This window comes from Etheostoma cragini, chromosome 11 (assembly GCF_013103735.1).
Source record: "Etheostoma cragini isolate CJK2018 chromosome 11, CSU_Ecrag_1.0, whole genome shotgun sequence".
NCBI classification, from domain to species: Eukaryota; Metazoa; Chordata; class Actinopteri; order Perciformes; family Percidae; genus Etheostoma; species Etheostoma cragini.
In genome coordinates this window covers 17,458,384-17,474,796 of record NC_048417.1, presented here as the reverse complement: position 1 = coordinate 17,474,796, position 16,413 = coordinate 17,458,384, and the positions used below count along the sequence as shown (strand labels likewise).

The 16,413-nt window shown below is 40.2% G+C and overlaps 1 protein-coding gene across 1 annotated transcript in view; it reads right to left on the bottom strand.

The window, feature by feature from the left end:
* abca12 (ATP-binding cassette, sub-family A (ABC1), member 12) overlaps nucleotides 1-16,413 on the bottom strand; it is a 65,716-nt gene that overhangs the window by 5,579 nt on the left and 43,724 nt on the right. Inside the window, exons 49-65 of the mRNA XM_034885265.1 lie at nucleotides 15,001-15,158; nucleotides 14,005-14,238; nucleotides 13,626-13,767; nucleotides 13,003-13,249; nucleotides 11,516-11,605; nucleotides 10,400-10,487; nucleotides 10,152-10,279; nucleotides 9,884-9,971; nucleotides 9,428-9,536; nucleotides 7,844-7,898; nucleotides 5,793-5,970; nucleotides 5,541-5,656; nucleotides 3,833-3,995; nucleotides 2,786-3,039; nucleotides 2,251-2,455; nucleotides 1,306-1,415; nucleotides 327-477 (exon numbers count right to left, since the gene is read on the bottom strand). Of these exons, the coding sequence (XP_034741156.1) occupies nucleotides 327-477; nucleotides 1,306-1,415; nucleotides 2,251-2,455; nucleotides 2,786-3,039; nucleotides 3,833-3,995; nucleotides 5,541-5,656; nucleotides 5,793-5,970; nucleotides 7,844-7,898; nucleotides 9,428-9,536; nucleotides 9,884-9,971; nucleotides 10,152-10,279; nucleotides 10,400-10,487; nucleotides 11,516-11,605; nucleotides 13,003-13,249; nucleotides 13,626-13,767; nucleotides 14,005-14,238; nucleotides 15,001-15,158 (2,516 nt within the window). The remainder of the gene's footprint in view (nucleotides 1-326; nucleotides 478-1,305; nucleotides 1,416-2,250; nucleotides 2,456-2,785; nucleotides 3,040-3,832; nucleotides 3,996-5,540; nucleotides 5,657-5,792; nucleotides 5,971-7,843; nucleotides 7,899-9,427; nucleotides 9,537-9,883; nucleotides 9,972-10,151; nucleotides 10,280-10,399; nucleotides 10,488-11,515; nucleotides 11,606-13,002; nucleotides 13,250-13,625; nucleotides 13,768-14,004; nucleotides 14,239-15,000; nucleotides 15,159-16,413) is intronic.

Below are 16,413 nucleotides of genomic sequence, written 5' to 3'. Positions count from 1 at the left end.
ACATGTCAAATGAGATCCTCTCATCATCAAAGTACTGATAAATGTAAATTTGCCTGCAGTGAGGCATACAGCATTAGCTTAATTCTGTAGTTAAGATTGCACGAGCTGACAACAAAAGCTTTCCCATTTTGCTACAAATAGTACAGCTTTCAGCATACATCACTCAACACTTCACACCCTCTGAGTAAGTGCGCATGGAGGCATCAAAAGTGACTATATGTGCAGTGGCAGTGCACCTTTGAATTCATATCAGATCCCATGTCATTTTGTGGATGGTGTTGTCACTAGCTTTAGAACGCAACACAGAGTCTGCTGCCCTTCCTTACCCCGTCTATCTCCTTTTTTGAGATGCCTCGAATGCGAGCGTAGAAGTACAAGTGCTCTTTTCCGGTGAGAAGATTGTCCAGCGCATCCACCTGGGGACAGTAGCCGATGTTAATTCCCTTGTTACGGCACTCCATGATGTCGACCAAGCACCTGGGGACAAGAAGATAAAGAAAGACATATTTTTTTAAGTGGCATCCACCACATGGTGTGGGTCAGATGGACTTGTAGGGTGTTCTGTCAGCCCTGCTGCCTGCTGGGAATACCTACCAACCAGCTTAACAACAGAGCTGTTATGGGGGAGCCTGACTCATGAGTACAATGGTTTATACCTGTATAAGAGAGCCTGAGATTTGGGTATAAGAAACAGCTGCTACTTGCTAAAGCCCAAATCATTTACGTACACATTTTGGCTGGTGGGAAGCAATAACATATCCCATTTGTGGATATGTGTTATGCAAATGCCATCTAGCTCAGATTAATTAGACAGTGCAGCTTGGGCACATTAAATAAAAGCTTTGTCCTTTGATGGCTCCTGTTGTGTCATCTACGGTGATTCTCATAAATCATCTTTAGTTTGCACGAACATATTTTAAATGATCAAATACTGACCTGATGTATTTAGGAATGAGCATGCAGGGCCACAAGTATAAATGCAAGGAAAAGCAAGAGGGCAAAAGTGGACAGCAGCCAGTGTCTTTAAAAACTTTAACCAATAAAAATGCTTTTTCTACTAAAAAAATAAAAAATCTTTATTTCTTTACTGTAACATAAGCCTGAAACCTTTCTGTGTTCAGTGTACAGGTAAGATTTATTTTTGATGAAAAAAAGACTCTATTGCAGAAACGGAGAAAAGGGATAAAAAAAACATCAATATTCTTATTCAAACGGCAAAAAACACAGTTTTCCTGATATAGATTTTAGTTTTTAAATTGGCCTTGTATGTGCACGATGTTGAACAAATCATAATGATCAACTTACCCATCCCAGTCCCTGATCTGTGCTGTGCCATCAGTTGGGCTCACATCTCCGGTCAGCATCTTGAAGGTGGTGGTTTTTCCTGCTCCGTTCACTCCCAGGAGACCAAAGCACTGTAAATGAAACATTTGTTCACTTTACAGTACTATAATGCTATGTGAGGCTTTTTCCAAGATTATATAGTTATAATGGCCAATAATTAGATCTACGGACTGAAACACACAGAACTCTAGGTGAGCCTGAGCCAGCCATCACGGAGAGGGATAGGATTTTCTGTAATATTGGACAACTTTGATCACAAACGATAAATATGTATTACTGGCATGACAGATGTATTTCCTACAGACAAATTCAGCTGGTGATTTATGTGATGTGCTCTCTAGAGGCGCCTCCATTACTGCAGGGGCATAGTCAAACTAAATGCAATTTTATTGACAGTAAGAGTATGGATTGCAGACTATGTGAAGAATGAAAGTAGACTGTGAGAAGGTAAGTACATGTACTTAGAAATTGGTTAAAAATAGGCTTTGAGATTCAATTTGTATGAAACATTAAATCTATTACTTTTGACTGACCTTCTCTTGATGAAGCTAGCCCAAACCACCATTGAGTCTTTTAGTTTAAATGTAAATACACCTGGATTTGTATTAGCCAAAAATTCCTCCAAATCCTTAAGTGTGTTTCCTGGTATTTGAAACTTTCAGTCAGTTTCAAAACACCAACAGTGAGCTGTAATGTAAGTTAAGTCTTTATTGTTGCACAAACTGACCAGGACTGATCAACAGCTCTTAAGCAATACCAGGGACTTTGTGATTATTTGGATGTTTAGAGTCATGCTGTTGTCACAAGAGGTTGATAACAGTAATTTATTACGCAATGCCACTTTTGTTATCCTGAGTTGGATTAGTTGCATTTGTATTTCTACTATATGCAAAGGCTAAGGCTCACCTCTCCTGCAGGGATGCCCAAAGAGAGACTCTTGACAGCAGTGACCTTCTTCTTGAGGTGCTGATAGACCTTGGTCAGCTGGTTGACCTGCAGTATGTCTGTGCTGGCTTCTCCACTGGCCACCCGTTGTTGCTCAGTCGCCACATCCACATCCTGTTCCTCACAAGCCACCAGTGGCATCGTTTTTCTGCCACAAATCAGATTTCTGCAAAGGGAAAAGTACTTTTGTATTGTAACTACTAGTTGTTTAAGTTAATGTAAGCAACTGACAGAGACACAGACATGCAGCATAAAATGTGATTGACTGAAACCTTTTAACTAAATTGGTTCAGGCGTATCTACTGGAGCCAAGGCTTTAACTTTTTATTGTTTTCTTCAATAACTTTAAGAATCTTGTATGCATATTCAACAACTCATTTGCATATTCTCTATAAACAGAGTGTTCTCTATTCTATTACATGGCTGGATGCGTAACACAGGATTATTAGGCCATTCACGTTATCGCAATACCATCTTAGGTTTCTGTGTTCCTCACCTGACTTTGCGTATGAGAAACCTGTTGAGCAGGAGGCGCAGGGTGAAAAAGACCAGGCCTAGGATAAAGGAGGAGATGAACATCCAGCCCAGGGCATCTGTGTTGAATGGGTTCTGATAGGCGTCAATGCCATAGCCACTGAGCAGCTGAACCTCTACGTTCATCCTGGCCAGCTTCATCAGCCCATTCCCAAAATTGAACTGGGGGAAGATGAGGAAGGCGTTGCTCAGCCTGCTGAACATCTCCTTGACAATCTGCAGCATCAAAGGACAGAACAAAAGACATTGAGAAGGGGGGGGTCATCCTGAATTATTATTTTCAGTTCCCTGTCACTGGATATGTTAGCTTGGACATCATCATCCTCAGATTCTACTCAGAATATGAGTGTGAAACTGTAATTATGGGGGGGGGGGGGGGTGTTTCACCCAAACCGGGAAAGAAAATGCCTCTACATTCATTTGGATATTCCTACAACCAATCAGAGCACCGGAGAATGTGAAGTATGTTGAGCGATGCATAGTACTTGTCAACAGAACTCATCTGCTAGCTCCCGCTGATGTTAGCCCCGGTAGTTTGGAAAAAAGCTAATGACGTTACATCCACGCTACAGGTTGTACAGCATACATACAGTACATCCCTCAGTATTGGATGTATTAATAGAACGCATGGTGAATTACAAACATTAGCTATATCCATTATTACAGCTACAGGACGTTGAAAGAATCGTCATATGAGCGTGAGGTCTGCTCGCGTTACAATACATACAATACTGATTGTCTGTCCATCATCACATAAAGCCAGCCCTGACAAAAAAAAAGCATAATTACTCCACAATGGATCAAATCCAGACCGAAGTTCCCAACGTCAAATGTTGTGGGCGGGGCTAAAATGATCTGGCATCAGGTTATGGATTTGAAATTCTCCTCTGCAACTCTATATCAGAGCAGCTACGGGAACCGTACATTCACACATTTAAGTGTATATTTAATTACTTCAGATATTAGGCTGGTAACAAAAGGCATCTTGACTCAGATAGTTTATACGGACCTCTGATTTGCGCATTGAAATTTCACCCAGAAAGTGTAGGATGGAGGTGGACATGATGGTGTTGATACTGATGAAGAGGTTGATGCACACGTAGGCGATGAAGGCCATCTCCGCATTTTTGAAGACGCCTGATAACAGATACATCCAGGGGAAGGTAGCAAATCTGTGGAATTGATAATTACAGAATACTTTTAACACAGCATTAAGTAAAAATAACTCCACACACACGCACACACACACACACACACACACAAACAAACAAACAAATACACACACCATAACATAGCCCTTCTGTAATCTCATTAAGTTGCTTCCAAATACAGAAATCCCACAAAGACAAACGCACAAAGTGAATATGGAAAAAGCATACAATCCTCCAAAAAAAAAAAAAACTCCTTAAAAAATAAAATGATATGGCCTTGAATTTTAAACTGAAGTGGCTCAGGTCTTTCACCAACTAAACAGAGCAGCTGTGAGCCTGATATAAATAGGCACCAAAGAATAAAAGGGAAGGAGGAAAAATACCACACCATGAGGAAGGTAAACATTCACTCATGACGCCAAAAGAGAGGAAGATAAATTACTTCTCCCTGTTTATTCCCCTGGTGGCAGAACATCTTTTTCCTTTTTTTGTTTTCTCTTTTCTCTCACACAATCTGCTTGTTCATTTGATTGGGGTGTCTGGGTCAGCAAGACAGAGAAGGAGGGAGAAGGAAAAAAATGGTGAAGGAAAAAGTAGGGTGTGAAAAAAAAGTGACGGAAAAATAGAGCCAGACAGAGACAAAGCATCTGCGTGCCATGCCCAAAAAAAAGTGCCTGGTAGGCAGACCACTGGTGCCAAGCCATGACAAAGAACAGAAGCAAGAAGGCTGCAGACCAGACCAGGTGGGTGCCGCTTGACAGACTGATTATTCATTGCTTGCGAGGAAGACATCTGTCTGATAATTGAGAAGCAGAGTGCTGACTTGGCCTAAGATCTAGGGTTTAGGTTGAGTCCTGTGACAGCAACAGGAAACATACGGTAGGAGATGAAGTTTTAGCTACACTTAGGGAATGATGTAAACAATCTTAGTAACCCAGATTTAGGGAAACATTGTGTTTCATTGGTTTGGCACCTTTCCAAAAGCATAAATCTCATTAACGGATTGATTGTAAACACTTTCTATTGTGAGATTATAACATTGGCCATGTTGCTTCCCGACCCCCCCCCCCTCCCTTTCTCCCTACTGTCTTTGACTTGAACAGGATAAACATGTTGATAGGGTTTTTTTCTATCTACCTTTCAGTCCTGTCACCACCTGTCTTTGCAAGAAATTCTGAAAAATGGAGCTGTGTTTGTGTTTGAAGAGCAGCAGCCGCCAGTCTCTAGCTCAGTGCAGTATATCCAACTTAGTGGTACACAAAGTAACACGCAGTGGATGCTAGAATATACAGTGTGCGTGTGAGGGCGTGCTTTTTCTAAAAACCTTTTAGTTGATCAAATTATTATTATTATTATTATTATTATTATTATTATTATTATTATTATTATTATTATTATTATTATTATTTTTCATGAACAAAAAAGTCAAAAGACAATGCCATAAACAACAATGCCATAAACTGACGGTCATTATTTTGGTTGGCTTGGTAAATCAACCTCCTAAAGTCTCTGTGCATGCGTTCTTAGAATGCACAGCTGAGAGAGCTAAGAGACCAAATTACTCACCCAAAGAGTACCAGAAGCAGGGCGACAGCACCCAAATTTTGCCGATCTGTGAATGCTGGAATCTGGAAGGCTGCGATCACACCAACAGTCAAGGTCACAGGAATTAAATACATGACCTGCAGAAAAAGATGGGACACAATGCAGTAGCATGAAGGCACATCATTTAATTAGACAGAGTTCCAAGTCAATAATGAATCACTATTTTAATAATGATGTAAAAATATGTGTTATAATTCAATAAGACAATGTTACCATGTCATAGAAGAAGTTCACAGCCCAGTAGAAAGGCTCGCTGATGCCAGATATGTGCTGGAGCCTCTTGGAGCCGCTGTGGTGTTCGCTGACTTCATAGATGGCAAAGCTGGCTGTTGTGATTGAATAACCCGTCAGCACACACATGGCCACGAGAATATGAAGAATTCCCTGGACACTGGGAAGAAAATAATAAGATCATTCAGATGTCATTGACGACACTGGCATCATTAATTATCAGCCATGTTGGCAATAAGTAAATTATCATTAGACCACTTCAACTCTATTATTGTCCTTTGTATCCCGACATGTTAAGTTGTGTTGTACTACTTTAGTTTGAACTTTAAGGCTACAGTGCTACATTAGCTAGAGCTTTAGATGCAGTTACAACAAAGTGCACAAACAAATCAATATACTTTGAGGTGCTGCATCACTTTGAATGAGGCAACCTGGTGTAATTCCTTTCCAAAAAAAGGCCCATGTTAAAGCCATCCTACAAACTATCGTGTTGTTCCCTGCTGGGCCCTGTCTCATTTGAACTATTGAAGTGGCTCACAAAAAATAGAATTTCATGAATAACTAACAGCTTTGTTCAAAAAGATGCATGTGCCTCGCCTCTGACAAGATAATAAGAGCAACAGAAACAGCTCAGTTCATGTAGAGAACAACTTATCACTGCTATTGCTGTAGAGTCAGTAAGCCAGTAGTTCTGCTAAGTGGCCGCAGAGTGTATTGTCCAGACAAGACCCCAGACAACCAGCTGAGACTTTGATTCCTCAGTTATTTTCAACCCACTGTGCTCATTCAAACTTTCTTGATGCCACTATCTGTTCATCTCCCATGCTCTCTTTTTTAGCCCTCGCCTCTGACTGGGGCACAATACCACCAACCAAACAGAATAAGCTGCGTGAGGCTGAAAGAGAGGGTGAGAATGAAGCTTGCAGTGTGACCGAGTGGGAAGGAGAGACAAAAACAGGGAAGGACATGCGGTGGGCGTTTGAGAGGGCAGCACTAACTACAGAGGATAGCCAGCAGCAGCAACTACTGGGCAGGTTTGTTAGCAGTATGGTCAATATGGCCTTAAATCCCTCCCATGGGAGCTACCACACTGTGAGAATCAAGACATTTGGAGTAATAAGACTGTTGTGTCTTTAAAACGGCTAAGGCCAAATCAACAGATAATGCGAGGAAGCAGAATTTCACAGAAAGGTAACTGTGCACTTGCAGCTGCTGCAGTATCTAAGCAGGCATAAAGCTATGTTGATACTACACACACACAAAACGTGGAGTATTTAAGAAACTAAAGGGCAGTGAACACAGGGATATAGCTAGTGAAAGGCTTAAAGGTGCATTAAGTGATGCTGCGCCAAGATTGTTGATATAAGAAATCAACAAATGCAACCATTTAGAAGCTCCGCCTCCCAGATTCACAGACAGATCGATTGTCTATATCATTGACGCTTTATTTTCAGGGATGTCCAGATGCCGCGGGAAATTCCACCAGCTAGACTAACTGACTAACCGAGGTTAATGTTGCATGACTAAAACTATTTTTAAACGTACACGTGTTTCACCAAAACAAGTTCCTTGCCGAGGCTATTTTGCAGCGGCACTGTCATTGAGTCCAGCCCATAGCGCCGTTTGTGATCGGGTGTTTTAACTAGACTCATTTTAGGGAGTGGGGTAGAATCAATCCACCTCTGTGCCACCTTCAGGGTAAACACTCATTATCTTGGGACTCTGATCAATAGTGCAAGCTCAGGGAAATCCATTTAGAAAATCAAATATGGGTAAATACTGCTGTCATGTACCTCCATGGTCTGAGTCCACCTGACTCTGATGTCCAGAATTTAAAAGTAGAATGCTTCAATTATTTAACTTGGACTCTGCCAAACAACAGCCAAGAATATTCATCACAACTTGACTCATGTTGGGATATTTTCACCATTTAGAATGCTGATAATACTTTTTTGGGAAGTGCAGCCATTTCCTTTTATTTAAAACTGCATGTCAGTTCAGCAAAAAGGAAGAATTTTAAGTGCAGTCCTTACACTGCATCTTCATCATCCGGCCGACCAAAATAGGGGTGACTGGAAACTGAAATGGCTGTAATAAAAAGAAACAGAGTATTGTGTTAGCAATAGAAAAAACAAAAGCATACAGGCTATTTTTCAGCACAGCAACCAAATGAGCAATAATATTCTCTTAGTCTGGGACACAGTCAATTGAAAAATACAGTGAAAGATGATTTAATTTGCCAGTGCACACAAAGGAAATTGAATTTTCTTCATCATTTTTTCAGGGTGTTCTAGATGATCACAGACATAAACTTCTTCCCTACATGTCTCTGCTTTTACATTTCCTGAGATAGGAGAGTGTGAGTAAACCCAAAGCACAGCAGCCATTGAGCAGGTTGGGGATTTAGTGGCATGCTCAAGGGCATATTCATTGATTGTTTAATAGATTGGTTGGTCTAAAATTGTAGAAAATATAGTAGGAAACACCCCATCGGTTTCTCAGAGCCCGAAATGACACAATCAAATGACTAATTTTGTCTGATGCACAGTCCGAAACCCAACTATATGAAATATGCTATTATACATTCACATTTGAAGACTGGAACTAGTGATTCTCTTCTGTCAATTGAGTAATACATTCATCAACTAAATTAGAGTAATGGGTGATGATCCATAACATTTGTAGAACAGTTTAGCTCCCACTGCCTTAAGCTGAGGCTGTTTACCCTTTATTTTTAAAAGTATGGACTATGGTTTCTTTTCAGCTCTAAAAGGTGGATTATCAAACAATTGAATGACTGTATATTTTGTCTGAGGGAAGGGGCAGACAGACATTCAAAACATTGTTTTAGGTGGGAGTGATCAGAATCTCTAGTGTGGACAGTTGACAGGAGTGTAATGGCACATCTGTCTCAGGAGGCAGTTCTGCGAGAGTCCTGCGAGAGTGGCACGATGGCAACCTCACCCCTAGAGTCTGGAGGTAAGATTCACTCTACCCTTAAGCACTATTAACATACAGTGTGGAAGAAATGTGGGTGAATGTGTGCATGTGTGTTCTTCCGCATATTTTTATGAGTACTTCTTTGTGTGTGTGTGTGTGTGTGTGATTGTGTGTGTGTGTGTGTGTGTGTGTGTGTGCACTCCTGCCTGCAAGCACATGGTCAGTACTGAGATCAGCATCTTTCTATTGAGCATAGCTCACCAGTGAGCAGCACTCATCAGTGTTCACCATGCATACTGCATACGTAAATCTAATGACACACAGCACCCTCTGGCTTTAATCCAGGGAAATGAACTACGAGTAAAGTTCACAGCTCTCTTTAGATTAAGTATACAAAAGGCACTGGGTGTTCAATCAGTAGCACTTTGCTGGAAATATAGAATTTTTCTAATACTGTTTATCCATTTTGCACAGTCCCAGTCATCTGGTCTCATTTCAAGACTATTGTTTACAATAACTTAGGAGTGTTGTGTGTCTGTGTTAATAAAGGACAATAACACCATATATAATATGGATAGACCAATAACTGAAATCTCAAACCATGCACTTTGGTCTGTCACTTAAATTTTACATTTTACTTGTGCCATTTATCTATTTCACCACCAAATCCAGCTTACCATATTTACGTGGATCCTTGTCTGCTGCAAGATTGGAACGTAGGATAAGGTTGTTGAGGCTGTTTAAGTATGCTGGCATTGTGTGTTGGCCTTCTGGGTTGTACCAGACCTAAACCAGTGCAAACACATACACAGACATACATAGAAACCATCACTCGCACTGCTATAGATCACTACTACATCACTATAATATGCTTTACATTGTTTTTAAACCAAGGCTTTAAAAACACAATAAATGCAGACATTATCTGGGAACATGTCGCACTAAAAAAGTGCTTCAGTAAATCATATTTAGGATGACACTAATGGTGTAGAAGGCACCATTAGGCAGTTCCATCTGCAAGCCTTGTAGTCAAACAACTTTAGGATAGGATTTCATGTTTTAACTTTCGACTACTCATCAGTACAGCGATTAGAGTGATAACGAGGCAGGCAGCAGGAAGGAGACAACGTTACCTTAGACAGAGTACGGTTTTTGGGAACCGCTGTGAGGCCCATTTCAAAGTCAGAAGGGAGTGGCATGCCAAAATCAAAGCCTCCATACCTAAAAACAAACAAACACATCAATCAACACCAAGTGCTCTGAATGTTACTGAGAAGGACAGTGGAACATTGTTTTTTATAGTATAGTATGCAATCAGAGTGTTAATTAGCAATCAGACTATAGAAAACTATCAATAATGCATGGGATAAAATCTCAAATGTAAACACTGGCTGCATTCACCTGTTCCTGATAAAGTCATTTGCTGTGGCCACCAGGTAGTTTTCCACATTGATGCCACTCAGGTTATACACAATTTGAGATGAAGGGATCGTCTTATGGGGCGGCTGATAGGTGTCTACATCACAGATCTGTAGTGTAGGGAAGAGAGAAACGTCTTTTTCATCCAATCACGTGCAGATAGACACACAGATGCATGAGAACACAAAAGTGCTTGTACACACACACACACACACTGTTCTCAGTCTCACCTGTTCCTTACTGGTGCATTTACAGACACTATATGCTTTGGAGCTGTTCCCACTGGAACTCCAGTTGTTTGTGCTTGTTGTGCAAACCCTTAAAAGGAAACGTTCACAAAGTGAAATGGTGACTCAGTGTCTGCAGTGCGTTGTCATAACACAAGACTATCCCTAGAACCAACACATCATGAAACTGAACTAATGTGATGGCCTGCATCAATACTAAAAACATGTGTACATATGGTGGCAAAATCAGCAACCATTCATACGGGGGGTGTGAACAGCTTGCTCAGACTTTTGTGAGACCAGTACCTAAATACTTTCTCTGAAATCAGTTGAAAGCTGTTTTGAAAGCTGTTAAATATGTGCTGTAATATCATATTGTGTGAAATTAGCTTGTGTGGGTTGAACTCCCCCTCACTGTGTTTCCTGCCAAATGTTTTTAGCGACATTTGTTTGGACACAATTTGTATTAAACTGCAATAAACTTGTCTTTGCACATCACATGCACACCTGTTACTTTGATCAACAACAATAACCATAGTCAAGGAACCATACAGTATATTTAATATACATGTAAATAAAGCACTCAGCACCCTTTGGTCATTGTCATGTTGACGTTATAGGACATCATGTGGAAAACATGCAATCTCTTTTGCCCCCTAGGAACTTTACTTCCCTCTATTTCCTTTTTTTGGCAGAGCATTTTAAAATTCCTCTGAGGTGTGGTTCATGAGTGCCAACATCGATTTGAGTGCCTGTGTAGGGGAACATCTCCCCTATAAACACAGGGTGTTTATGGAATACAAATGACGCTCTTGCATCGCAGAGTCCTGCTGCAGGCTTTAAGCCACATAAGTTTAGCTTAGCGGCAGGAAAGTAGAGAGGAGGGACATGACAGAGAGTAGAGAGAGAAAGAGAGAGGGCGGCAGGAATTAAAAGAAAGGCAGACTGGTAAAATGAAACAAGGTTTAGGAGGAGGCACGACAACAATGACAATGAGTATGAAAATACTGTACATGCGGAAACTGGTAGAATTCATAGAAAAACTGAGCACCCAGTTCATCTTGAGTATCACTGACAAATTTATTATTTGCCGCTGGCATTTGAGGTGTGATTACGTACGCGTTATCGGACTTGTCGAGGCAGGCGTTATCAATCCCAGGGAATGACAACATGGTGTCCATCAGCTGGGCGGAGTTGGGATTTTGGTTACTATGGAGTCAGAAAAACAGACAGTCAGCACCAACTCAAAGGTTACACAGACATTTTAGTGAACAACACCATAATTACAAGAATAATGAAATAAAATAATTGTTTCATAAGGCTTTAACATAGCAGAGAGGTTTGGTCATTATTGATTTATTGAAATCAATCTTGGTGGCTGAGGTTTCAAGTTTGGCATTCATCAAGGTTTCCTAGTAGAAAAGCAGGTTTAAGTAAAATCTACTTAATCACATTGTCATGTATAAAGTGATGACATTTTATTCACCACTTTACATTTAAGTGGACTTCTTTTATTTGAGCCTTCCCCTGCTTTTAATATACATAGAAGCATTATAACTTATAACATTCAGATCATTACATTTGTATTGTTCATAGAGGGAAGTCTAAAAAACTCTGCTCTGAGAAAGTTCATAACAAGTGAAGACCACTACCTATTACCTTCCCAAAAACCCATAAACCTTTCATTGATTGCATTAAAACTGTATGTGTGTGTGTATATATATATATATATATATATATATATATATATATATATATATATATATATATATATATATATATATATATAAACTTTCAATGTCTTTTGGATATAAAGCTGAAGAGGACTGGGGAGAGTGTCCATGCCATCTTTGATACAGCTTGGCAACTCAGCATTTTCTCCCTTGCTACATATCCCCTTGATCAAACAACAGCACTTCTGAGAATGAAGACATCTTGCAACCTACTGACACTCTTAATTTCTCTCACTTTGATCTTGCATTTCATCTGCCTTCATCACAATTATTTCTTTCCCTCTCGTTCTTACTCACTCTTCACCTTGAGGTTAGTTTGCCCTTCAACAAACTGCAGCTTCAAGATCTTTTGATAACAAGTAAGACATGTGATCCCCAGAAATGACAAAACATCACACCATTTTTTTTGAAGTTGCAGGAAGATTGCAGTTAGTGGCTCTGTGTTTCAAAATGTAATCTTTTACTATGATGTGTCTCTCCGGCCAAGCAGTATAATTTTTGTAAACACCAAAACATGGCACCACAGTACAACATCCTGCAAGCTTTGCCACTGACCAAGTAACTCACAGAATGACAGAGATAATACTCAAGATAGACACAGCTAAATATACATTAAAATGTTTGGAGTAGTTTCCTGAAATTGCTCAGACATTTTATGTCAAAAATTTAGCTTTTCTGGTGTTTTGGTGTGATTAATTGTTGCCACTTGAGTCTCATTAGCATTGATCTGACCTTGCCAAATTAATTAAACTAAAAGAGCAAAGCTTCAGAGTTTGATTGAACTGCTCCAAACATTCTAGGTGTCAAATCCCCCTGATTAGCCTTGTTTTCTTATGTGGTCTCCCCTCCCAGTGTTTTGCCAAGGGGACCTACCTGAAGAAAGAATAGCTTGGTCCCAAGTTGTAAAGTGCAGGACTGAGCTCCAGCTCAGGATAGTGCCTCAGGTCGCTCCTGATGGAACCCAGGCCCATAGCAAACACCATGAACAGAACAGGAAGTAGGATCTGGGCGATCAGGCCCTTCCAGTCTCTGCGGCTGTGGTGGAACCTCTTGATCAGTATGGCGGCCATCTGCTGCCAGGCCAGGGCCATGCCGCTCACCACGGATGAACCGGTAAGCTCTGGAACATGGAGACAGGATCTTATCTTTTTTTTTTTACTAACCCACTTACTATCTTACAGCCTTAATGATGCCTGCTTAATGATGACTGCTTTTTCTCTCGAGGGCACACTAAGCTGAAGGTTAACAGGTAGATTATAACACAAAAAATGGCAGTGCAATCCATCAAAATGTAGAAGTTCCCAAACTAGGTCATCTGAGTAAGAATTCTTCAAATATTTTGAGGTTAAGTTTGAAAAGCTAAAATAAGGAATGTTTCAGCATACTGGTGACCAAAATAAACACTGCAGTTGATGTCACTGGACAAATAGCAGTCATTACACAAATGCTACAATAAGAATTATATAAACATGATGCAAAGTTTTCCTTTTACTCACTGATCTTGTCATCAAAACTTGAGATGCTTCCATTGGGGTCTGAAGGGAAGCTGTCAATGGAATCAGTGTCGGAAACTGTCTCTGAGATAGACAGGAGGCCATCCTCCGCCCCAGCTTCTCTGTCAGTCAGATGGAGGAACACCTACACACATAAAAACAAAACATTAGCATATATGTACTGTATGTCAAAAAGCATATCAATAAAATGCACTGAATAAGATTATGCATATTATGTCATTATGATCAAGTTTATGAGCAATAGCATGTTTTAACACAGGGAAAATTCAAATGTACATTACCAGTTGAGCCTGTCTTTTTCTCCACTTTCTTTACTGTAAACCTGTGTTTTTGTGTGTAGGTGCGTATGAGATAATCTTACCTCCTCTAGGGTGGTGTCAGAGATGCCATAGCCCCCCAACTGCAGGGCGTCCAGGTTGGCGTCCAACGCGGTCAGGAGGGAGCGGTATGAGGAGGTGTTGGATGAGGTAAAGGGGGGCAGTGAGTAGACCAGGTCACCTCCCTGGGCATCCTTTAGTCGTGCTTCCGGTACATGAGCTTGGATGAAGGCCTTCAGTTCAGCATTGTCTATCTTCTCAGATTCTAGGTTCTGCATTTGCAGATAGAAAAGCAGGAATAGATTATGACATGCTTTTTTGCACAATTACACAGGTTTACTACAACCAGCTCCAAATTAGCTGCCTAGAATATATATATTTTATTCTTTCTGTTTTTTGGGATGTGTTTTTCTCTACCGTTCTCTGCCTGCAAACATCATCGATTTCTTACTTTTGCTACATAGAGAATGTGTTTGATACAGCCTGAAACAGATGTAAGAAACAGCCAAAATACCGAATACTGAAGGAAACCTTAGGTTTGGCCAAAATATAGATGTCAAAAAGGAGCTTTCAATTGCTACATTATGGAAGCAGTTGAAGAAATAATATGGTTAAATAGTATGAGCCAGTTTGCAGCAGTCAGCAGAGCATTATTTGGGTTGAATTTAGCCTTTTTAGCAATTTTTTCAATATATCTGATACAAAATTGCAATGTGTACTGTGTGCAACTCTGTTGTCCAATGTGGCAGAAGCAAAACCAAAAATGTATTCACACATTAACAGGCCAGCTATCTATTTAATGATGTGTTAGGAAATATAACTATTTAAGCTGGCTGTGCATTATCGAAGATCGGTTATTAATAGAAAGTAAAATGCATCAGAGGTCTCAGACATGTCACTTCACAGATAGAGGTTGTGGTGTACAATCCCTCAACATTCACTTATGCTAAGATGGTAACATGGAGCACCAGGTAAACATGTATTATTTGACCCAAATTGTTTCACAAACATGGGGGCTGGATGCTTGTGAGGATGAATACCTTCTTGGTGAGAGTGAGTTTGTAGCCCTGACCCAGCTTGTCTTTCAGGTGGAAGGGGGATCCACAGCATTTTAATCCTCCTCTCTCCAGGAAGGCGATACGGTCGCTCAGTACTTCGGCCTCATCCAGGTGGTGGGTGGACATGATGATGGTGCGCTCTGACATGACACACAAAAAACAATATGAATCATTTGTGCATGCAATATTATACAATTTCCTAACCTATAACTATAACTCAAATGGAAGCTAAAGGGAATTATGTGAATATTTAGAAATGTGAAACATGAAAATCCAGGGATTCAATGTCAGTGAAATGCACACAGTGAGTTTATGGTAGGAGTTCCAGGGTTTTGAGAAGGGGGAAAAAAGAAAATGAAAGCCATATTTAGATGTGTTTTGGCAAAATTACATTCCCTAATGTCCTATTTTGTGAATACACGTTGGCTATTAAAGTGTAGCTGCAAACATACACATTTGCAACAACACACATCTAAATAAACAACCAAAAAACAGACATCACAAAGACAAAGTCACACTCAAAATGTGTTGTGCAAATAAAACCATCAGAGAAACAAACACACAAATAGCAAGCAAAGCAGAAAGTTTAATTTGAAATAGATTCCCCTGGCACCTAAATCTCACTAACATCTGAGACAGGGCCAATTACCGAGGATATTTTTCCACACCTACAATTATATCCCATTTAGCAGTTCCTTTGCCATTGCTGCTGCAAGTCCCTTAAAACAGCCTAAAGAAAATAATAATGGATCTCTTTTGGGTTATTACATGCTAAATTTAAAGGCAAAAGCCTGAGCAGGGAAAAGCCCTCCAGGGTTGGATCCAGGTTCCTACTCTTCTCATCCCTTCCCTTTTAAAAGAAATTGCAAGGGGGAGGTGTCTTTGGTGGAAAACACTAGAGCTTGGATTGTCTGTGCCATGTGAGTGAGTGCACTACAGAATGTGAATTTGAGTATGTTTGTACAAGGACTAGACTTAGAATAAACGCGCATTGGTCTGCTAAATAGTCATCCTCGTCTGATAGGATGAACATGATTAATTACACATTTATTGTGCACCTATTAAAGACCATTTCATGGTTTATGGAACCCCCTTACACTGAATAGCTTCTAATGTTACATACTGATTGGGTGTTAAATAAGTAAGTAAACCAACTTTAATTCTATACCACCTTTAAAATCCAGAGTTACAAGGTGCTTTGCAGGTGCACATACAACGCAACAAGAAGTTTGGCAAAAATAGAACAAAACGTAAAAGGAAAACATAAACCACTGTTATGTCATAAAAATCCCAGCCAATACAGGCAGGTTTTTAAAAGCTTTTTAAAATGTAACACAGGCTCACAGCTAATTCGACCTGATGCCTGAACATTTGGTTTGGGGTCTTGGTGCAGAA